This window comes from Oncorhynchus masou, chromosome 2 (assembly GCF_036934945.1).
Source record: "Oncorhynchus masou masou isolate Uvic2021 chromosome 2, UVic_Omas_1.1, whole genome shotgun sequence".
NCBI classification, from domain to species: Eukaryota; Metazoa; Chordata; class Actinopteri; order Salmoniformes; family Salmonidae; genus Oncorhynchus; species Oncorhynchus masou.
The window spans coordinates 2844808-2869794 of NC_088213.1; the positions used below are offsets into that span (position 1 = coordinate 2844808).

Here is a 24987-nt window from a genome sequence, read left to right on the forward strand (position 1 = left end):
ATGGGGATAAGGTAGGTAGATTGGGTGGGCTATTTACAGATGGACTATCAGAATCATAGAACACGGGACGAGATGTGAACTCTCCATTGTGCCAATAGATGGTATGCGCTCACATGAGAGATGGACTATGTACAGCTGCAGCGATCGGTTCGCTGCTCAGATAGTTGATGTTTAAAGTTAGTGAGCGAAATAAGTCTCCAACTTCAGCGATTTTTGCAATACGTTCCAGTCACTGGCAGCAGAGAACTGGAAGGAAAGGAGGCCAAATGAGGAGTCTACTCTGCCTGAGAACAGAGAGAAGCAGGACAACAGAACTCTGTTTCCCATGTCAGTCCTCTACAACAGAACTCTGCCTGACAACAACAGAACTCTGTTTCCCATGTCAGTCCTCTACTCTGCCTGACAACAGAACTCTGTTTCCCATGTCAGTCCTCTACTCTGCCTGACAACAGAACTCTGTTTCCCATGTCAGTCCTCTACTCTGCCTGACAACAGAACTCTGTTTCCCATGTCAGTCCTCTACTCTGCCTGACAACAGAACTCTGTTTCCCATGTCAGTCCTCTACTCTGCCTGACAACAGAACTCTGTTTCCCATGTCAGTCCTCTACTCTGCCTGACAACAGAACTCTGTTTCCCATGTCGGTCCTCTACTCTGCCTGACAACAGAACTCTGTTTCCCATGTCAGTCCTCTACTCTGCCTGACAACAGAACTCTGTTTCCCATGTCAGTCCTCTACTCTGCCTGACAACAGAACTCTGTTTCCCATGTCAGTCCTCTACTCTGCCTGACAACAGAACTCTGTTTCCCATGTCAGTCCTCTACTCTGCCTGACAACAGAACTCTGTTTCCCATGTCAGTCCTCTACTCTGCCTGACAACAGAACAGTCCTCTACTCTGCCTGACAACAGAACTGTTTCCCATGTCAGTCCTCTACTCTGCCTGACAACAGAACTCTGTTTCCCATGTCAGTCCTCTACTCTGCCTGACAACAGAACTCTGTTTCCCATGTCAGTCCTCTACTCTGCCTGACAACAGAACTCTGTTTCCCATGTCAGTCCTCTACTCTGCCTGACAACAGAACTCTGTTTCCCATGTCAGTCCTCTACTCTGCCTGACAACAGAACTCTGTTTCCCATGTCAGTCCTCTACTCTGCCTGACAACAGAACTCTGTTTCCCATGTCAGTCCTCTACTCTGCCTGACAACAGAACTCTGTTTCCCATGTCAGTCCTCTACTCTGCCTGACAACAGAACTCTGTTTCCCATGTCAGTCCTCTACTCTGCCTGACAACAGAACTCTGTTTCCCATGTCAGTCCTCTACTCTGCCTGACAACAGAACTCTGTTTCCCATGTCAGTCCTCTACTCTGCCTGACAACAGAACTCTGTTTCCCATGTCAGTCCTCTACTCTGCCTGACAACAGAACTCTGTTTCCCATGTCAGTCCTCTACTCTGCCTGACAACAGAACTCTGTTTCCCATGTCAGTCCTCTACTCTGCCTGACAACAGAACTCTGTTTCCCATGTCGGTCCTCTACTCTGCCTGACAACAGAACTCTGTTTCCCATGTCAGTCCTCTACTCTGCCTGACAACAGAACTCTGTTTCCCATGTCAGTCCTCTACTCTGCCTGACAACAGAACTCTGTTTCCCATGTCAGTCCTCTACTCTGCCTGACAACAGAACTCTGTTTCCCATGTCAGTCCTCTACTCTGCCTGACAACAGAACTCTGTTTCCCATGTCAGTCCTCTACTCTGCCTGACAACAGAACTCTGTTTCCCATGTCAGTCCTCTACTCTGCCTGACAACAGAACTCTGTTTCCCATGTCGGTCCTCTACTCTGCCTGACAACAGAACTCTGTTTCCCATGTCAGTCCTCTACTCTGCCTGACAACAGAACTCTGTTTCCCATGTCAGTCCTCTACTCTGCCTGACAACAGAACTCTGTTTCCCATGTCAGTCCTCTACTCTGCCTGACAACAGAACTCTGTTTCCCATGTCAGTCCTCTACTCTGCCTGACAACAGAACTCTGTTTCCCATGTCAGTCCTCTACTCTGCCTGACAACAGAACTCTGTTTCCCATGTCAGTCCTCTACTCTGCCTGACAACAGAACTCTGTTTCCCATGTCAGTCCTCTACTCTGCCTGACAACAGAGAGAAGCAGGACAACAGAACTCTGTTTCCCATGTCAGTCCTCTACTCTGCCTGACAACAGAACTCTGTTTCCCATGTCAGTCCTCTACTCTGCCTGACAACAGAACTCTGTTTCCCATGTCAGTCCTCTACTCTGCCTGACAACAGAACTCTGTTTCCCATGTCGGTCCTCTACTCTGCCTGACAACAGAACTCTGTTTCCCATGTCAGTCCTCTACTCTGCCTGACAACAGAACTCTGTTTCCCATGTCAGTCCTCTACTCTGCCTGACAACAGAACTCTGTTTCCCATGTCAGTCCTCTACTCTGCCTGACAACAGAACTCTGTTTCCCATGTCGGTCCTCTACTCTGCCTGACAACAGAACTCTGTTTCCCATGTCAGTCCTCTACTCTGCCTGACAACAGAACTCTGTTTCCCATGTCGGTCCTCTACTCTGCCTGACAACAGAACTCTGTTTCCCATGTCAGTCCTCTACTCTGCCTGACAACAGAAACTCTGACCCCCTTAGAGGAAGAAACAGGAAGTGTCCATATTCCGTTCTGGAAAACCCCACGGTCGTCGTCCTGAGTTAAATGGATGCTGATTGTGTGCTTGTTTGGTGTCTGGGGACGTGACTCGTTCAGAAGCCAAGCAAGTTTCCCATGTCAGTCTCTGTTAAAGGATCTACTGATGACATGGAGGCTGCATCCTCATGTTTTAGATACGGGTCGTAGGGAGGATGTTACCCATGATGTATTGATACGGGTCGTAGGGAGGATGTTACCATGATGTATTGATACGGGTCGTAGGGAGGATGTTACCTGTGATGTATTGATCTGCGGAACTCTGTTTCCCATGTAGGGAGGATGTTACTGTGATGTATTGATACGGGAACTCGTTTCCCAGGGAGGATGTTATCATATAGTATTGATACGGTCCTCGTAGGGAGGATGTTATCATATAGTATTGATCTGGACAACAGAACTCGTAGGGAGGATGTTATCATATAGTATTGATCTGACAACAGAACTCTGTTTCCCAGGGAGGATGTTACTGTGATGTATTGATCTGGACAACAGAACTCGTAGTCGAGGATGTTACTGTGATGTATTGATCTGAGGAAGAGGATGTTATCATATTAGTATTGATCTGGTTCATTAGGGAGGATGTTATCATATGACATGGAAGTATTGATACGGGTCGTAGGGAGGATGTTACTGTGATGTATTGATACTGGTCGTAGGGAGGATGTTATCATATGTATTGATACTGGAGGATGTTATCATATAGTATTGATCTGGTCGTAGGGAGGATGTTATCATATAGTATTGATCTGGTCGTAGGGAGGATGTTATCATATAGTATTGATACACATGGATCGTAGGGAGGATGTTACCGTGATGTATTGATCGGGTCGTAGGGAGGATGTTACTGTGATGTATTGATCTGGTCGTAGGGAGGATGTTACTGTGATGTATTGATCTGGTCGTAGGGAGGATGTTATCATATGTATTGATACTGGTCGTAGGGAGGATGTTACCGTGATGTATTGATATGGGTCGTAGGGAGGATGTTACCGTGATGTATTGATACGGGTCGTAGGGAGGATGTTACTGTGATGTATTGATCTGGGTCGTTAGGGAGGATGTTATCATGATGTATTGATCTGGTTCATTAGGGAGGATGTTATCATATGTATTGATCTGGTCGTAGGGAGGATGTTATCATATATGTATTGATACAGGTCGTAGGGAGGATGTTACATTCCTGATGATATTAGATACTGATGTGATCTGTGTAAGGATGTTACTGTGATTATTGATACACTGGGAGGATGTTATAATGTATTGATACTGTCTGATGTTATCATAATGTATTGATATCCATTATCTGATGTAGATCACTAGATACTGTCTGATCTGTGTAAATCACATTGCTGAACACTGATAGGCCATTGATACTGTCTGATCTGTGTAATCAGGGAGGATTTACCTGAACACTGATAGGCCACTAGATATGTTATCTGTGTATTGATATTCATGAATGTTACTGATAGTATTGATACTGTCTGGGATGTTATCAGTGTATTGATCCCATTCCTGAATGTTACTGTGATGTATTGATCACTAGGGAGGATGTTATCATGTATTGATCTGGTCGTAGGGAGGATGTTATCATGATGTATTGATAGGCCACTAGATGTTACTGTCGATCAGAAGGATGTTACTGTGATGTATTGATCTGATAGGCCAGGGAGGATGTTATCTGTGTATTGATACATTGGAACACTGGGAGGATGTTATCATAGATGTATTGATCTGTGTAAATGTTACATGTGATGTTACATCTGATAGGCCACTAGATGTTACTGTGTATTGATCAGTGTAAATCGTAGGGAGGATGTTATCATAATGTATTGATCTGTGTAAGGATGTTACTGTGATGTATTGATACACGTATAGGACTAGATGTTACTGTCTGATCTGTGTAAGGATCACATTGCTGAACACTGATAGGGACTAGATGTTACTGTGATGTATTGATCTAAATCACATTGGGAACACTGTTAGGCCACTAGATACTGTCTGATCTGTGTAAATGTTACATTCCTGATGTACTGATAGGCACTAGGGAGGATGTTACTGATGTGTATCACATATTGATGTATTGATCTTATCTGAACACTGATATCATATAGTATTAATACTGTCTGGGAGGATGTAAATCACATTCCTGAACACTGATAGGCCACTAGATACTGTCTGATCTGTGTAAATCACATTCCTGAACACTGATAGGCCACTAGATACTGTCTGATCTGTGTAAATCACATTCCTGAACACTGATAGGCCACTAGATACTGTCTGATCTGTGTAAATCACATTCCTGAACACTGATAGGCCACTAGATACTGTCTGATCAGTGTAAATCCCATTCCTGAACACTGATAGGCCACTAGATACTGTCTGATCTGTGTAAATCACATTCCTGAACACTGATAGGCCACTAGATACTGTCTGATCAGTGTAAATCACATTCCTGAACACTGATAGGCCACTAGATACTGCCTGATTTGTGGTGTTCAGTGTTGTTGCTTAGGGTTGTTGGTATCCATGGTGACAGCAGTGAATGGTGGTAGTACGGCAGGCATGGTTTACTGCTATGACCACATCTGACCGCTGACGTGTGTGTGTGTGTGTCACAATATTTGCTATACAAACACACACACACACACACACACACACACACACACACGGATCCCCTGCGGTGTGTAACCACAGCCACGACTCATAATCTTCTGACAGTTGTTTAGAAGGCTGGTTTCTCTCTCTGAAAGGAGATATGCTCTGTCTCTCAGTGTCTATCTGTCGGTCTGAACCTGATCTACTGCAGAGTCTAAATCTGGGCTTTACAGTCTTGAGGCTCCATGTCTCAAGGTTTCCGAGTAGAAGTGCTGATTTATGATCTCCCTTTTCAGCTCCCAAATGAATCACATGGACATGGAGGACCTGTAGATCAGTGTACAGACCCCTTTACTAAACACTACAGTAGACCTATCTAAACAACCCCACTGCTCTAAGGGGGGGGGGGGGTAACTCCTTTACTAAACACTACAGTAGACCTATCTAAACAACCCCACTGTCTAAGGGGGGGGGGGGTACCCACTAAACACTACAGTAGACCTATCTAAACAACCCCACTGCTCTAAGGGGGGGAGAGGGGGGTAACCCCTTTACTAAACACTACAGTAGACCTATCTAAACAACCCCACTGCTCTAAGGGGGGAGGGGTAACCCCTTTACTAAACACTACAGTAGACCTATCTAAACAACCCCACTGCTCTAAGGGGGGAGGGGGGTAACCCCTTTACTAAACACTACAGTAGACCTATCTAAACAACCCCACTGCTCTAAGGGGGGGGGGGTAACCCCTTTACTAAACACTACAGTAGACCTATCTAAACAACCCCACTGCTCTAAGGGGGGGGGGGGGTAACCCCTTTACTAAACACTACAGTAGACCTATCTAAACAACCCCACTGCTCTAAGGGGGGGTAACCCCTTTACTAAACACTACAGTAGACCTATCTAAACAACCCCACTGCTCTAAGGGGGGGTAACCCCTTTACTAAACACTACAGTAGACCTATCTAAACAACCCCACTGCTCTAAGGGGGGGGGGGAATAACCCCTTTACTAAACACTACAGTAGACCTATCTAAACAACCCCACTGCTCTAAGGGGGGGGGGGTAACCCCTTTACTAAACACTACAGTAGACCTATCTAAACAACCCCACTGCTCTAAGGGGGGGGGGTAACCCCTTTACTAAACACTACAGTAGACCTATCTAAACAACCCCACTGTCCTAAGGGGGGGGGGGTAACCCCTTTACTAAACACTACAGTAGACCTATCTAAACAACCCCACTGCTCTAAGGGGGGAGGGGGTAACCCCTTTACTAAACACTACAGTAGACCTATCTAAACAACCCCACTGCTCTAAGGGGGTAACTAAAACACTACAGTGGACCTATCTAAACAACCCCACTGCTCTAAGGGGGGGGGGGGGTAACCCCTTTACTAAACACTACAGTAGACCTATCTAAACAACCCCACTGCTCTAAGGGGGGGAGGGGGGTAACCCCTTTACTAAACACTACAGTAGACCTATCTAAACAACCCCACTGCTCTAAGGGGGGGGGGTAACCCCTTTACTAAACACTACAGTAGACCTATCTAAACAACCCCACTGCTCTAAGGGGGAGGGGGGGGGTAACCCCTTACTAAACACTACAGTAGACCTATCTAAACAACCCCACTGCTCTAAGGGGGTAACCCCTTTACTAAACACTACAGTAGACCTATCTAAACAACCCCACTGCTCTAAGGGGGGGGGGTAACCCCTTTACTAAACACTACAGTAGACCTATCTAAACAACCCCACTGCTCTAAGGGGGGTAACCCCTTTACTAAACACTACAGTAGACCTATCTAAACAACCCCACTGCTCTAAGGGGGGGGGGGTAACCCCTTTACTAAACACTACAGTAGACCTATCTAAACAACCCCACTGCTCTAAGGGGGGTAACCCCTTTACTAAACACTACAGTAGACCTATCTAAACAACCCCACTGCTCTAAGGGGGGGGGGTAACCCCTTTACTAAACACTACAGTAGACCTATCTAAACAACCCCACTGCTCTAAGGGGGGTAACCCCTTTACTAAACACTACAGTAGACCTATCTAAACAACCCCACTGCTCTAAGGGGGGGGTAACCCTTTACTAAACACTACAGTAGACCTATCTAAACAACCCCACTGCTCTAAGGGGGGGGGGGGTAACCCCTTTACTAAACACTACAGTAGACCTATCTAAACAACCCCACTGCTCTAAGGGGAAACCCCTTTACTAAACACTACAGTAGACCTATCTAAACAACCCCACTGCTCTAAGGGGGGGGGTAACCCCTTTACTAAACACTACAGTAGACCTATCTAAACAACCCCACTGCTCTAAGGGGGGGGGTAACCCCTTTACTAAACACTACAGTAGACCTATCTAAACAACCCCACTGCTCTAAGGGGAGGGGGGTCACCCCTTTACTAAACACTACAGTAGACCTATCTAAACAACCCCACTGCTCTAAGGGGGGGTAACCCCTTTACTAAACACTACAGTAGACCTATCTAAACAACCCCACTGCTCTAAGGGGGGGGGGGTCACCCCTTTACTAAACACTACAGTAGACCTATCTAAACAACCCCACTGCTCTAAGGGGGGGGGGGGGGGTAACCCCTTTACTAAACACTACAGTAGACCTATCTAAACAACCCCACTGCTCTAAGGGGAGGGGGTCACCCCTTTACTAAACACTACAGTAGACCTATCTAAACAACCCACTGCTCTAAGGGGGGGGGTAACCCCTTTACTAAACACTACAGTAGACCTATCTAAACAACCCACTGCTCTAAGGGGAGGGGGGTCACCCCTTTACTAAACACTACAGTAGACCTATCTAAACAACCCCACTGCTCTAAGGGGGGGGTAGACCTATCTAAACAACCCCACTGCTCTAAGGGGGGGTAACCCCTTTACTAAACACTACAGTGGACCTATCTAAACAACCCCACTGCTCTAAGGGGGGTAACCCCTTTACTAAACACTACAGTAGACCTATCTAAACAACCCCACTGCTCTAAGGGGAGGGGGGTAACCCCTTTACTCAACACTACAGTAGACCTATCTAAACAACCCCACTGCTCTAAGGGGGGTAACCCCTTTACTAAACACTACAGTGGACCTATCTAAACAACCCCACTGCTCTAAGGGGGGAGGGGGTAACCCCTTTACTAAACACTACAGTGGACCTATCTAAACAACCCCACTGCTCTAAGGGGGAGGGGGGTAACCCCTTTACTAAACACTACAGTAGACTTATCTAAACAACCCCACTGCTCTAAGGGGGGGGGGGGTCCCTTTACTAAACACTACAGTAGACCTATCTAAACAACCCCACTTCTCTAAGGGGGAGGGGGTAACCCCTTTACTAAACACTACAGTAGACCTATCTAAACAACCCCACTGCTCTAAGGGGGGGGTAACCCCTTTACTAAACACTACAGTAGACCTATCTAAACAACCCCACTGCTCTAAGGGGGGGGTAACCCCTTTACTAAACACTACAGTAGACCTATCTAAACAACCCCACTGCTCTAAGGGGGGGGGGGTAACCCCTTTACTAAACACTACAGTGGACCTATCTAAACAACCCCACTGCTCTAAGGGGGGGGGTAACCCCTTTACTAAACACTACAGTAGACCTATCTAAACAACCCCACTGCTCTAAGGGGGTAACCCCTTTACTAAACACTACAGTAGACCTATCTAAACAACCCCACTGCTCTAAGGGGGGGGGGGTAACCCCTTTACTAAACACTACAGTGGACCTATCTAAACAACCCCACTGCTCTAAAGGGGGGGGGGGGGTAACCCTTTACTAAACACTACAGTGGACCTATCTAAACAACCCCACTGCTCTAAGGGGGGGGGTAACCCCTTTACTAAACACTACAGTAGACCTATCTAAACAACCCCACTGCTCTAAGGGGGGGGGGGAAACCCCTATACTAAACACTACAGTAGACCTATCTAAACAACCCCACTGCTCTAAGGGGAGGGGGGGTAACCCCTTTACTAAACACTACAGTAGACCTATCTAAACAACCCCACTGCTCTAAGGGGGGGTAACCCCTTTACTCAACACTACACTTATCTAAACAACCCCACTCACTGCTCTAAGGGGGGGGGCGATGCATCCTGTAGGTTATTTGTAGCATTTAAGCGTTTATTCCCATGAGTTCCCTGGTTCATGGATTTGTTACTTCAACCAGAGAACATGAACCTTTTTAATCTGATTATTCTCCCCGGTGGCGTGGGGCGTCTCCCGGGTGGCGTGGGCGTCTCTCCACGGTGGCGTGGCGTCTCACGGTGGCGTGGGCGTCTCCACGGTGGCGTGGGTCTCCCGGGTGGCGCGGGCGTCTCCCGGTGGCGCGGGGCGTCTCCCCGGTGGCGCGGGGTCGTCTCCCGGTGGCGCGGGGTCGTCTCCCCGGTGGCGCGGGGTCGTCTCCCCGGTGGCGTCGTCTCCCGGTGGCGCGGGGTCGTCTCCCGGTGGCGCGGGGTCGTCTCCCCCTGTGGCGTGGCGCGGGGACGTCTCCCCCTGTGGCGTGGCGCGGGGTCGTCTCCCCGGTGGCGTGGCGCGGGGACGTCTCCCCGGTGGCGTGGCGCGGGGACGTCTCCCCGGTGGCGCGGGTCGTCTCCCCGGTGGCGCGGGACGTCTCCCCGGTGGCGTGGGACGTTGTGTGAGATGTTTCCCGGGTAGTGTGGGATGTTTTTGTTAACCTCATCACTTTGATCTCTTTCAGAGAAGCTGTACAACTCTCATGGACCTGAACTCCGGAGGTCCCTGTTCTCCCTCAAGCAGCTCTTCCAGGTAAAGACCAGTATATTATCTCTGGTTAGGACCAGTATATTATCTATGGTTAGGACCAGTATATTATCTATAGTAGAGACCAGTATATTATCTCTGGCAGAGACCAGTATATTATCTCTGGCAGAGACCAGTATATTATCTCTGGCAGAGACCAGTATATTATCTCTGGCAGAGACCAGTATATTATCTCTGGCAGAGACCAGTATATTATCTCTGGCAGAGACCAGTATATTATCTCTGGCAGAGACCAGTATATTATCTCTGGCAGAGACCAGTATATTATCTCTGGCAGAGACCAGTATATTATCTCTGGCAGAGACCAGTATATTATCTCTGGCAGAGACCAATAAAATTGTCAAAATTTGGCAAAGTATTTAACTTTTTGTTCTAATTACAAATTGTTATGTTTGGGCCAAATCCAATACTAGACATGACTGAGTCCCACCCACCGTCTATTAAACATGTGCTGATTCTCTCCTCATCACATCCACCATCCTCCCTCCTCCTCCTCTCTCTGTGAGCTGGTGCCAACAGGGCCAGTGGAATAGGCTCTACTCTCTGTCTGATAGGACTGGAACAGAGGAACCTGGAAGAATGGAGACTGGGGGTGGGGAGAGAGGGAGGGGGAGATGGGAGAGAGGGGGAGACGGGCGGTAGAGAGTGGTGAAAGAGGGGGAGAGAGAGAGGGAGACTTGGGGAGAGAGGGGGAGACTGGGAGAGAGAGAGAGCGAGGGGGAAGAGTGAGTGAGGGAGGGGGAGATGGGGAGAGAGGGGGAGACGGGCGGTAGAGAGTGGTGAAAGAGGGGGAGAGAGGGGGGAGACTGGGAGAGAGAGAGGGGGATGGGGGAAGACTGGGAGAGAGAGAGGGGGATGGGGAAGAGTGAGTGAGGGGGGGCGCATACCAGTCATGCCAGAGACTTCATTGTAATCATTTGAGAGATGAAGGCTTGATAATTGAAGTAGACGTGCAGGGCGTGTCCCCAATAGGGTTGTGTGGGATGCAAACGGGCGTGTCCCCAATAGGGTTGTGGAGAAGCAAACAGGCGTGTCCCCAATAGGGTTGTGGAGAAGCAAACAGGCGTGTCCCCAATAGGGTTGTGGAGAAGCAAACAGGCGTGTCCCCAATTTGTGGAGAAGCAAACAGGCGTGTCCCCAATAGGGTTGTGGAGAAGCAAACAGGCGTGTCCCCAATAGGGTTGTGGAGAAGCAAACAGGCGTGTCCCCAATAGGGTTGTGGAGAAGCAAACAGGCGTGTCCCCAATAGGGTTGTGGAGAAGCAAACAGGCGTGTCCCCAATAGGGTTGTGGAGAAGCAAACATGCGTGTCCCCAATAGGGTTGTGTGGAGAAGCAACCAGTTTGTTTGTTTGTTTTACATCTGTTGAGAATGACAATAGTTCCTCGTGGACGTTGAAAAACCTTCCCAGCGGTCTCTCCCTCTTCCAGAACCACTCAGCAGCGTGAAGCAGGGCAATGTGTCCAGCTCTGATCCAGTGGAAACGTCCTCAAACAGGGACCTACCTGACTACTACCTATCAGTGCTTGACTTGGACTGAAACAGGTTACCCGGTACTCATTTCTGGGTGCTGGTACCGTCTTTATATTTAGGAATCCGTCTTTATATTTAGGGACAGGAAATAGCTAATATTCGATATGAGGGAACAGGAGCTCCAGCTGTAGAACATGTTTGAGGTGCCGGGTCCCGGCTCCGTGACCTCCTGCCAAAGGTCAAGCACCGCTTCTTATCACCTTGATCGAATGGTCTCCAGCTGTGTCTGTCCAGAGCTCTGAGGGACCAGGATAGTTGATACAATGTTGCTAGTGAGACCTTCAGGCTGGAGCCATTTTTAGTTAATAGTTGATACAATGTTGCTAGTTTACTGGTGAGACCTTCAGGCTGGAGCCATTTTTAGTTGATACAATGTTGCTAGTTTACTGGTGAGACCTTCAGGTTGGAGCCATTTTTAGTTAATAGTTGATACAATGTTGCTAGTTTACTGGTGAGACCTTCAGGCTGGAGCCATTTTTAGTTAATAGTTGATACAATGTTGCTAGTTTACTGGTGAGACCTTCAGGTTGGAGCCATTTTTAGTTAATAGTTGATACAATGTTGCTAGTTTACTGGTGAGACCTTCAGGCTGGAGCCATTTTTAGTTAATAGTTGATACAATGTTGCTAGTTTACTGGTGAGACCTTCAGGTTGGAGCCATTTTTAGTTAATAGTTGATACAATGTTGCTGGTGAGATACATATTTTCCAATGGCAACAGAAGTTACTTTTTAGGTTTGTCATTTGTCAGGTCGCAATTGTAAATGAGAACTTGTTCTCAACTTGCCTACCTGGTTAAATAAAGGTGAAATAAATAAAAATTTACTATTTTGGATAGAGTTTTGATTAACTACATGACAATGATTTTGAGATACTTAGACAAACATTGGCAGTAGAATGGCCCAGCTGTTATTGTGAAGTGGAAACATCTAGAAGCAGCTCAGCGTTAGGCCACACAAGCGGGGCGGCTGAGTGCTGAAGCCCGTAAAGAATCATCTGTCCTCGGTTGCAACACACTCCTCTAGTGTGCGGGGAACATTAACTGTCTGTCTGGGGTCTAGACTGCGTCTATGCAGGGTGTCTATGGCATGGTATCCTCTCTGTTAACAATCTGCTGTGTGGTTGTGGTGTGTGGTAGGACGATAAAGACCTGGTGCCAGAGTTCGTGAATTCAGAAGGCTTGACGTGTTTCATCAAGGTTGGAACGGAGGCAGACCACAACTACCAGAACTACATTCTCCGAGGTGAGTACGATCTCAACAATCATTTAACCTTTTAATTAACTAGACAAGTCAGTTAAGAACAGATTCTTATTTACAATGACAGCCTGCCGGGAACAGTGGGTTAACTGCCTTGTTCAGGGGAACAGTGGGTTAACTGCCTTGTTCAGGGGCACAGTGGGTTAACTGCCTTGTTCAGGGGCACAGTGGGTTAACTGCCTTGTTCAGGGGCACAGTGGGTTAACTGCCTTGTTCAGGGGCACAGTGGGTTAACTGCCTCGTTCAGGGGCACAGTGGGTTAACTGCCTTGTTCAGGGGAACAGTGGGTTAACTGCCTTGTTCAGGGCACAGTGGGTTAACAGCCTTGTTCAGGGGCACAGTGGGTTAACTGCTTTGTTCAGGGGAACAGTGGGTTAACTGCCTTGTTCAGGGGCACAGTGGGTTAACTGCCTTGTTCAGGGGCACAGTGGGTTAACTGCCTTGTTCAGGGGAACAGTGGGTTAACTGCCTTGTTCAGGTGAACAGTGGGTTAACTGCCTTGTTCAGGGGAACAGTGGGTTAACTGCCTTGTTCAGGGGGCAGAACAACATAATTTTTACCTTGTCAGCTCAGGGATTAGATCCAGCAACCTTTTGGTTACCAGTCTAATGCTCTAACCACTAGACTACCTGCCTGCCCCACTCATCTAACAGACTCACCTACCTTATATATCACTTTTTATAGTTTTCTCAGGCGTAAATATTTCAGAACAAGTTTGCAATGAACGTTACACAGTAAGAGGGTTAGAAATAAATACCTCGATACTTCTACAATTATTACTGTTAACGAGCAGAACAAAGATACTGAGGACGCTGAACATTAGGGATTTAGTATCGTGATACTGAACGTTAAGGCTTTTAGTATCGTGATACTGAACGTTAGGGCTTTAGTATCATGATACTGAACGTTAAGGCTTTTAGTATCGTGATACTGAACGTTAGGGCTTTAGTATCGTGATACTGAGGATACTGAATCTCAGGGCTTTAGTATCGTGATACTGAACATTAGGGCTTTAGTATCGTGATACTGATTTTTGTTAAGGCTTTAGTATCGTGATACTGAACGTTAGGGCTTTAGTATCGTGATACTGAACGTTAAGGCTTTAGTATCGTGATACTGAATCGTTTGTGGGCTTTAGTATCGTGATACTGAGCGTTAAGGCTTTTAGTGTCGTGATACTGAATCGTTAAGGCTTTTAGTATCGTGATACTGAACATTAAGGCTTTTAGTATCGTGATCTTTGTGTTAAGGCTTTAATCGTGATACTGAACGTTAAGGCTTTTAGTATCGTGATACTGAGCGTTAAGGCTTTAGTCTCGTTGATACTGAACATTAAGGCTTTTAGTATCGATATGCCTCGAATCGTTAAGGCTTTTAGTATCGTGATACAGACTTTAATCTAGGGCTTTAGTATCGTGACATCCGAGCGTTAGGGCTTTAGTATCTGATACTGAGCGTTAAGGCTTTTAGTATCGTGATAATGAGCGTTAAGGCTTTGTAGTATCAGCCTCTACTGATCGTTAAGGCTTTTAGTATCGCGATACTGAGCGTTAAGGCTTTTAGTATCGTGATACTTTGTGTTAAGGCTTTTAGTATCGTGATACTGAGCGTTAAGGCTTTTAGTATTGTGATACTGAACGTTAAGGCTTTTAGTATCGTGATACTGAGCGTTAAGGCTTTTAGTATCGTGATTGAGCGTTAAGGCTTTTAGTATCGTGATACTGAGCGTTAGGGCTTTTAATCCCCATCTTTGTGATACTGAGCGTTAGGGCTTTAGTATCTGATACTGAGGACACTGAACGTCAGGGCTTTAGTGTCTTTGTGTTGCAGCCCCTAATCTGGTCTTTGTGTTGCAGCCCTAATCTGATCTTTGTGTTGCAGCCCCTAATCTGGTCTTTGTGTTGCAGCCCTAATCTGATTTTTGTGTTGCAGCCTTTAATCTGGTCTTTGTGTTGCAGCCCCTAATCTGGTTTTTGTGTTGCAGCCCCTAATCTGGTCTTTGTGTTGCAGCCCCTAATCTGGTCTTTGTGTTGCAGCCTCGAATCTGATCTTTGTGTTGCAGCCCCTAATCTGATCTTTGTGTTGCAGACTTTAATCTGGTCCTTGTGTTGCAGCCCCTAATCTGATCTTTGTGTTGCAGCCTCGAATCTGATCTTTGTGTTGCAGCCCCTAATCTGATCTTTGTGTTGCAGCCCCTAATCTGATCTTTGTGTTGCAGCCCCTAATCTGATCTTTGTGTTGCAGCCTCGAATCTGATCTTTGTGTTGCAGCCCCTAATCTGATCTTTGTGTTGCAGCCTCTAATCTGATCTTTGTGCTGCAGCCTTTAATCTGATCTTTGTGTTGCAGCCTCGAATCTGATCTTTGTGTTGCAGCCCCTAATCTGGTCCTTGTGTTGCAGCCCCTAATCTGATCTTTGTGTTGCAGCCTCGAATCTGATCTTTGTGTTGCAGCCCCTAATCTGATCTTTGTGTTGCAGCCCCTAATCTGATCTTTGTGTTGCAGCCCTCAGTCAGATCATGCTGTTTGTAGATGGGATGAACGGTGTGATCGACCACAATGACACTGTTCAGTGGCTCTACACTCTCAGTGGCAGTCTGGTGGGTATTACATAGAGTAGAGACCTGACCGCAGTACACACACACACACACACACACACACACACCATTCACTAGCTCTGAATCATAGGCTCCGCGTGAGTTTCTAGTTTGGGGGAAACTAATTTCACCATTTTTTTATGCGCTTTAATAAATAAATAAAGCCTTCAAAGTATCATCGTATTTGCAGACTTGTGTAAGAGAGCCTACTGTCCGTAATGTCAGAGGGGGCCTACTGTCCGTAATGTCAGACGGGGCCTACTGTCCGTAATGTCAGAGAGAGGGCCTACTGTCCGTAATGTCAGAGAGGGCCTACTGTCAGAGAGGGCCTACTGTCCGTAATGTCAGAGAGGGCCTACTGTCAGTAGGGCCTATGTCCGTAATGTCGGAGGGGGCCTAGCCTACTGTCAGAGAATGTCAGAGAGAGAGAGCCTACTGTCCGTAATGTCAGAGAGAGCCTACTGTCCGTAATGTCAGAGAGAGCCTACTGTCCGTAATGTCAGAGAGGGCCTACTGTCCGTAATGTCAGAGGGAGCCTACTGTCCGTAATGTCAATGAGAGAGCCTACTGTCCGAGAGAGCCTACTGTCCGTAATGCCAGGAGAGAGCCTACTGTCCGTAATGTCAGAGAGAGGCCTACTGTCCGTAATGTCAGAGAGAGAGCCTACTGTCCGTAATGTCAGAGAGAGGCCTACTGTCCGTAATGTCAGAGGGAGAGCCTACTGTCCGTAATGTCAGAGAGGGCCTACTGTCCGTAATGTCAGAGAGAGCCTACTGTCCGTAATGTCAGAGAGGGCCTACTGTCCGTAATGTCAGAGCCAGCCTACTGTCCGTAATGTCAGAGAGGGCCTACTGTCCGTAATGTCAGAGAGAGGGCCTACTGTCCGTAATGTCAGAGGGGGAGAGCCTACTGTCCGTAATGTCAGAGAGAGCCTACTGTCCGTAATGTCGGAGAGAGCCTACTGTCCGTAATGTCGGAGAGAGCCTACTGTCCGTAATGTCGGAGAGAGCCTACTGTCCGTAATGTCGGAGGGGGAGAGCCTACTGTCCGTAATGCCGGAGAGAGCCTACTGTCCGTAATGCCAGAGAGAGCCTACTGTCCGTAATGCCAGAGAGAGCCTACTGTCCGTAATGCCGGAGAGAGCCTACTGTCCGTAATGAGAGCCTACTGTAATGTCGAGAATGCCGTAATGGAGAGAGGGCCTACTGTCCGTAATGTCAGAGAGAGCCTACTGTCCGTAATGTCAGAGAGGGCCTACTGTCCGTAATGTCAGAGAGAGCCTACTGTCCGTAATGTCAGAGAGAGGGCCTACTGTCCGTAATGTCAGAGCCAGCCTACTGTCCGTAATGTCAGAGGGAGAGAGCCTACTGTCCGTAATGTCAGAGAGAGGGCCTACTGTCCGTAATGTCAGAGAGAGCCTAATGTCCGTAATGTCAGAGAGAGCCTACTGTCCGTAATGTCGGAGAGAGCCTACTGTCCATAATGTCGGAGAGAGCCTACTGTCCGTAATGTCAGAGAGAGCCTACTGTCCGTAATGTCAGAGAGAGCCTACTGTCCGTAATGCCAGAGAGAGCCTACTGTCCGTAATGTCAGAGGGAGGGGGCCTACTGTCCGTAATGTCAGAGGAGGGGCCTACTGTCCGTAATGTCAGAGAGAGCCTACTGTCCGTAATGCCAGAGGGAGCCTACTGTCCGTAAGCCAGAGAATGAGCCTACTGTCCGTAATGCCAGAGGGAGAGAGCCTACTGTCCGTAATGCCAGAGGGAGAGAGCCTACTGTCCGTAATGCCAGAGGGAGAGAGCCTACTGTCCGTAATGCCAGAGGGAGAGAGCCTACTGTCCGTAATGCCAGAGGGGAGAGCCACTGTCCGTAATGCCGGAGGGGAGAGCCTACTGTCCGTAATGCCGGAGGGAAGCCCACTGTCCGTAATGTGGGGATGAAGCCCACTGTCCGTAATGTCGGAAGAGAGAGATCCCACTGTCCGTCATGTCGGAGAGGAGAGCCCACTGTCTGTCATGTCGAAGAGGTCCCACTGTCCGTCTGTCACCTCCCCCTCCAACACCTGCCCCCCTGATGTCTGTAAGAGACTTAAACACTCGTGTCCCTCAGCAACTCTCTCGCTCAATAAATGTCTGTAAATCAATCACCTTGCAGCTGCTACAGCTCTGATTTCAGATCTCCTTTTTAAACAAGGAAGTGAGAACAGCCAATGAGGTGTGACAGATAGGACAGGGTGTGAAACTAGAATATGGTGAGAAACTCTTGTTACGTAAGACTGTGTTAGAATGAAGACTGTTACTGTAGTGATGGAGATGAGGTCCAAGACACTAGACTGTAGTGAAGAGGTCCAAGACACTAGACTGTAGTGAAGAGGTCCAAGACACTAGACTGTAGTGAAGAGGTCCAAGACACTAGACTGTAATGAAGAGGTCCAAGACACTAGACTGTAGTGAAGAGGTCCAAGACACTAGACTGTAGTGAAGAGGTCCAAGACACTAGACTGTAGTGAAGAGGTCCAAGACACTAGACTGTAGTGAAGAGGTCCAAGACACTAGACTGTAGTGAAGAGGTCCAAGACACTAGACTGTAGTGAAGAGGTCCAAGACACTAGACTGTAGTGAAGAGGTCCAAGACACTAGACTGTAGTGAAGGGGTCCAAGACACTAGACTGTAGTGAAGAGGTTCAAGACACTAGACTGTAGTGAAGGGGTTCAAGACACTAGACTGTAGTGAAGGGGTTCAAGACACTAGACTGTAGTGAAGAGGTCTAAGACACTATACTGTAGTGAAGAGGTTCAAGACACTATACTGTAGTGAAGGGTTCAAGACACTAGACTGTAGTGAAGGGGTTCAAGACACTAGACTGTAGTGAAGGGGTTCAAGACACTAGACTGTAGTGAAGGGGTTCAAGACACTAGACTGTAGTGAAGAGGTTCAAGACACTAGACTGTAGTGAAGGGTTCAAGACACTAGACTGTAGTGAAGGGGTTCAAGACACTAGACTGTAGTGAAGGGGTCTAAGACACTATACTGTAGTGAAGAGGTTCAAGACACTATACTGTAGTGAAGGGGTTCAAGACACTAGACTGTAGTGAAGGGGTTCAAGACACTAGACTGTAGTGAAGGGGTTCAAGACACTAGACTGTAGTGAAGAGGTTCAAGACACTAGACTGTAGTGAAGAGGTTCAAGACACTAGACTGTAGTGAAGAGGTCCAAGACACTAGACTGTAGTGAAGAGGTTCAAGACACTATACTGTAGTGAAGAGGTTCAAGACACTAGACTGTGGTGAAGAGGTTCAAGACACTAGACTGTAGTGAAGAGGTTCAAGACACTAGACTGTGGTGAAGAGGTCCAAGACACTAGACTGTAGTGAAGAGGTTCAAGACACTAGACTGTAGTGAAGAGGTTCAAGACACTAGACTGTAGTGAAGAGGTCCAAGACACTAGACTGTAGTGAAGAGGTTCAAGACACTAGACTGTAGTGAAGAGGTCTAAGACACTAGACTGTAGTGAAGAGGTCCAAGACACTATACTGTAGTGAAGAGGTCCAAGACACTAGACTGTAGTGAAGAGGTCCAAGACACTATACTGTAGTGAAGAGGTTCAAGACACTAGACTGTAGTGAAGAGGTCTAAGACACTAGACTGTAGTGAAGAGGTCCAAGACACTATACTGTAGTGAAGAGGTTCAAGACACTATACTGTAGTGAAGGGGTTCAAGACACTAGACTGTAGTGAAGAGGTCCAAGACACTATACTGTAGTGAAGAGGTCCAAGACACTATACTGTAGTGAAGAGGTTCAAGACACTAGACTGTAGTGAAGAGGTCCAAGACACTAGACTGTAGTGAAGAGGTTCAAGACACTAGACTGTAGTGAAGAGGTTCAAGACACTAGACTGTAGTGAAGAGGTTCAAGACACTAGACTGTAGTGAAGAGGTTCAAGACACTAGACTGTAGTGAAGAGGTCCAAGACACTAGACTGTAGTGAAGAGGTCCAAGACACTAGACTGTAGTGAAGAGGTCCAAGACACTAGACTGTAGTGAAGAGGTTCAAGACACTAGACTGTAGTGAAGAGGTTTAATACACTGTAGAGTACTACACCCCCCCCTGTAGTGAACACCCCCTCTCACTTATTGTAATTAAATGTAGATACTTTGAATACTCTGCAATGTTATTTTACTGACCGAAGTGAAACAGGGTTTCTTTGCCCTGTGTTCAATGGGAAATGTTGTGTTTTGAAGTGAAATATCGCCACCTTGTGGAGAAACTGTCTAACTGACTCTCTGCTCTCTCACTCCCTCCTTTCCTTCCTCCCTCAACATCCCTCTCTCTCCCTCTCTCCCTCTCTCTCTCACTCCTCCTTTCATTCCTCCCTCAACATCCCTCAACATCCCTCTCTCCCTCTCTCCCTTTCTCTCCCTCTCTCTCTCCCTCCTTTCCTTCCTCCCTCAACATCCCTCTCTATCTCAAGACCCTCCTTTCCTTCCTCCCTCAACATCTCTCCCTCTCTCCCTCTCTCTCTCACTCCCTCCTTTCCTTCCTCCCTCAACATCCCTCTCTCTCCCTCTCTCACTCCCTCCTTTCCTTCCTCCCTCAACATCCCTCTCTCTCTCACTCCCTCCTTTCCTTCCTCCCTCAACATCTCTCCCTCTCTCCCTCTCTCTCACTCCCTCCTTTCCTTCCTCCCTCAACATCCCTCTCTCTCCCTCTCTCACTCCCTCCTTTCCTTCCTCCCTCAACATCCCCCTCTCCCTCTCGCTTTCTCTCCCTTTCTCTCGCTCTCTCGCTCTCTCTCCTCTCCCCCCACCCAGTCTCGTCTGGTGGTGAAGACCGCTCTGAAGCTCCTGATAGTGTTTGTAGAGTACACAGAGTTGAACAGTCCTCTACTTATCCAGGCTGTCAACACTGTGGACGGCAAGAGAGTTCTACACACATACACACACACACACACACACACAGTGCTGTTCTACTTATCCAGGCTGTCAACACTGGATGGCAAGAGAGGTATACACACACACACACACACACACACACACACACACACACACACAGTCACACACACTACAGACAAAATGCTGTTCGACTGAAGGAGCTTGTTTCATTTCACTGCACCGTGTTGTACCTGCTGTGAACAGTGTACCGATGAATCAACTGAGATTAGATGGTCTGTAGAAAGACAGCTTCTCAACTGGACTGACTGACTGGACTGACTGACTGGACGAGACTGACTGACTGAACTTTAGACTGACTGACTGACTGACTGGACTTTAGACTGACTGACTGGACTTTAGACTGACTGACTGACTGACTGGACTTTAGACTGACTGACTGACTGACTGGACTTTAGACTGACTGACTGACTGACTGACTGGACTTTAGACTGACTGACTGACTGACTGACTGGACTTTAGACTGACTGACTGACTGACTGACTGGACTTTAGACTGACTGACTGGACTTTGGACTGACTGACTGGACTTTGGACTGACTGACTGGCCGGTTAAACGTTTACTTCTCATTCAAAGGTTTTTCTTTATTTTTTTACTATTTTCTACATTGTAGAATAATTGTTGTAGAATAATAGTGAAGACATCAGAACTATGAAATAACACATATGGAATCATGTAGTAACCAAAAAAGGTTAAACAAATCAAAATATATTTGAGATTCTTCAAAGGAGCCGCCCTTTGCCTTGATGACAGCTGTGCGCACTCTTGGCATTCCTTCACCTGGAATGCCTTTCCAACAGTCTTGATGGAATTCCCACATATGCTGAGCACTTGTTGGCTGCTTTTCTTTCACTCTGCGGTCCAACTCATCCCAAACCATCTCATTTGGGTTGAGGTCGTGATTGTGGAGGCCAGGACATCTGATGCAGCACTCCATCACTCTCCTTCTTGGTCAAAACGCCCTTACACAGCCTGGAGGTGTGTTGGGTCATTGTCCTGCTGAAAAACAAATGATAGTCCCACTAAGTGCAAACCAGATGGGATGGCATATTGTTGCAGAATACTGTGGTAGCCTTGCTGGTTAAGTGTGCCTTGATTTGTAAATAAATCAATGACAGTGTCACGAGCAAAGCACCCCCACACCCCCTCCTCCTCCATGCTTCACGGTGGGAACCACACATTCAGAGATCATCCGTTCACCCACAGCACGTCTCACAAAGAAACGGCGGTTGGAACCAAAAATCACAAATGTGTACTCATCAGACCAAAGGACAGATTTCCAGCGGTCTAATGTCCGGGCATGTCTATCTGCGAGTTAGGTGTGTGTCAGATTCATCTAAGTGTGTGTGTGTACATGACTACTCTAGCTCTCTGTATCTACAGCTGTGAAGCCGTGGTCATACCTGACAGACATCCTGGAGGAGAAGAACGGATCGGACACCGAGCTGTTAATCTTAACCATGAACCTCATCAACAAGGTTAGACTGAGCTGTTCACCTTAACCATGAACCTCATCAACAAGGTTAGACTGAGCTGTTCATCTTAACCATGAACCTCATCAACAAGGTTAGACTGAGCTGTTCACCTTAACCATGAACCTCATCAAGGTTAGACTGAGCTGTTCAGCTTAACCATGAACCTCATCAACAAGGTTAGACTGAGCTGTTCACCTTAACCATGAACCTCATCAACAAGGTTAGACTGAGCTGTTCACCTTAACCATGAACCTCATCAACAAGGTTAGACTGAGCTGTTCACCTTAACCATGAACCTCATCAACAAGGTTAGACTGAGCTGTTCACCTTAACCATGAACCTCATCAACAAGGTTAGACTGAGCTGTTCATCTTAACCATGAACCTCATCAACAAGGTTAGACTGAGCTGTTCACCTTAACCGTGAACCTCATCAACAAGGTTAGACTGAGCTGTTCACCTTAACCGTGAACCTCATCAACAAGGTTAGACTGAGCTGTTCACCTTAACCGTGAACCTCATCAACAAGGTTAGACTGAGCTGTTCACCTTAACCGTGAACCTCATCAACAAGGTTAGACTGAGCTGTTCACCTTAACCATGAACCTCATCAACAAGGTTAGACTGAGCTGTTCACCTTAACCGTGAACCTCATCAACAAGGTTAGACTGAGCTGTTCATCTTAACCATGAACCTCATCAACAAGGTTAGACTGAGCTGTTCACCTTAACCATGAACCTCATCAACAAGGTTAGACTGAGCTGTTCATCTTAACCATGAACCTCATCAACAAGGTTAGACTGAGCTGTTCATCTTAACCATGAACCTCATCAACAAGGTTAGACTGAGCTGTTCACCTTAACCATGAACCTCATCAACAAGGTTAGTTAGACTGAGCTGTTCACCTTAACCATGAACCTCATCAACAAGGTTAGTTAGACTGAGCTGTTCACCTTAAACATGAACCTCATCAACAAGGTTAGACTGAGCTATTCACCTTAACCATGAACCTCATCAACAAGGTGAGACCGAGCTGTTCACCTTAACCATGAACCTCATCAACAAGGTTAGACTGAGCTGTTCATCTTAACCAGAACCTCATCAACAAGGTTAGACTGAGCTGTTCATCTTAACCATGAACTTCATCAACAAGGTTAGACTGAGCTGTTCACCTTAACCATGAACCTCATCAACAAGGTTAGACTGAGCTGTTCACCTTAACCATGAACCTCATCAACAAGATTAGACTGAGCTGTTCACCTTAACCATGAACCTCATCAACAAGGTTAGTTAGACTGAGCTGTTCACCTTAACCATGAACCTCATCAACAAGGTTAGACTGAGCTGTTCACCTTAACCATGAACCTCATCAACAAGGTTAGACTGAGCTGTTCATCTTAACCATGAACCTCATCAACAAGGTTAGACCAAGCTGTTCACCTTAACCATGAACCTCATCAACAAGGTTAGACTGAGCTGTTCACCTTAACCGTGAACCTCATCAACAAGGTTAGACTGAGCTGTTCACCTTAACCGTGAACCTCATCAACAAGGTTAGACTGAGCTGTTCACCTTAACCGTGAACCTCATCAACAAGGTTAGACTGAGCTGTTCACCTTAACCGTGAACCTCATCAACAAGGTTAGACTGAGCTGTTCACCTTAACCATGAACCTCATCAACAAGGTTAGACTGAGCTGTTCACCTTAACCATGAACCTCATCAACAAGGTTAGACTGAGCTGTTCACCTTAACCATGAACCTCAGCAACAAGGTTAGACTGAGCTGTTCACCTTAACCATGAACCTCATCAACAAGGTTAGACTGAGCTGTTCACCTTAACCATGAACCTCATCAAGGTTAGACTGAGCTGTTCACCTTAACCATGAACCTCATCAACAAGGTTAGACTGAGCTGTTCACCTTAACCATGAACCTCATCAACAAGGTTAGTTAGACTGTTAAGGTTGAGTTGCAATGAATAATGTAATTACCACCAAATAATGTAGAAACTCATTGTACATGAGGATGACTCTCTCTTTGTGTCTCTCCCTCTGTGTGTGTCTCTGTCTCTGTCTCTCTCTCTGTCTCTCTCTGACTCTCTCTGACTCTCTCTGACTGTCTCTGACTGTCTCTGACTGTCTCTCTCTCGCTCTTTGTCTCTCTCGCTCTTTGTCTGTCTCTCGCTCTTTGTCTGTCTCTCGCTACTTGTCTGTCTCTCGCTCCTTGTCTGTCTCTCGCTCCTTGTCTGTCTCTCGCTCCTTGTCTGTCTCTCGCTCCTTGTCTGTCTCTCGCTCCTTGTCTGTCTCTCGCTCCTTGTCTGTCTCTCGCTCCTTGTCTGTCTCTCGCTCCTTGTCTGTCTCTCGCTCCTTGTCTGTCTCTCGCTCCTTGTCTGTCTCTCGCTCTTGTCTGTCTCTCGCTTGTCTGTCTGTCTCGCTCCTTGTCTGTCTCTCGCTCCTTGTCTGTCTCTCGCTCCTTGTCTGTCTCTCGCTCCTTGTCTGTCTCTCGCTCCTTGTCTGTCTCTCGCTCCTTGTCTGTCTCTCGCTCCTTGTCTGTCTCTCGCTCCTTGTCTGTCTCTCGCTCCTTGTCTGTCTCTCGCTCCTTGTCTGTCTCTCGCTCCTTGTCTGTCTCTCGCTCTTTGTCTGTCTCTCGCTCCTTGTCTGTCTCTCTCGCTCCTTGTCTGTCTCTCGCTCCTTGTCTGTCTCTCTCGCTCCTTGTCTGTCTCTCGCTCCTTGTCTGTCTCTCGCTCCTTGTCTGTCTCTCTCGCTCCTTGTCTGTCTCTCGCTCCTTGTCTGTCTCTCTCGCTCCTTGTCTCTCTCTCTCGCTCTTTGTCTCTCGCTCTCGCTCTTTGTCTGTCTCTCTCGCTCTTTGTCTGTCTCTCTCGCTCTTTGTCTGTCTCGCTCTCGCTCTTTGTCTGTCTCGCTCTCGCTCTTTGTCTGTCTCGCTCTCGCTCTTTGTCTGTCTCGCTCTCGCTCTTTGTCTGTCTCTCTCTCGCTCTTTGTCTGTCTCTCTCTCGCTCTTCTCGCTCTTGTCGTC

The 24987-nt window shown here is 47.2% G+C and overlaps 1 protein-coding gene across 1 annotated transcript in view; it reads left to right on the forward strand.

The window, feature by feature from the left end:
* The window catches only part of LOC135552141 (FH1/FH2 domain-containing protein 1-like), a 186217-nt gene that overhangs the window by 99081 nt on the left and 62149 nt on the right, over nt 1–24987 (forward strand). Inside the window, 5 exon segments of the mRNA XM_064983581.1 lie at nt 10060–10127; nt 12812–12917; nt 15437–15531; nt 20343–20453; nt 21848–21958. Coding sequence (XP_064839653.1) covers nt 10060–10127; nt 12812–12917; nt 15437–15531; nt 20343–20453; nt 21848–21958 — 491 coding nt within the window.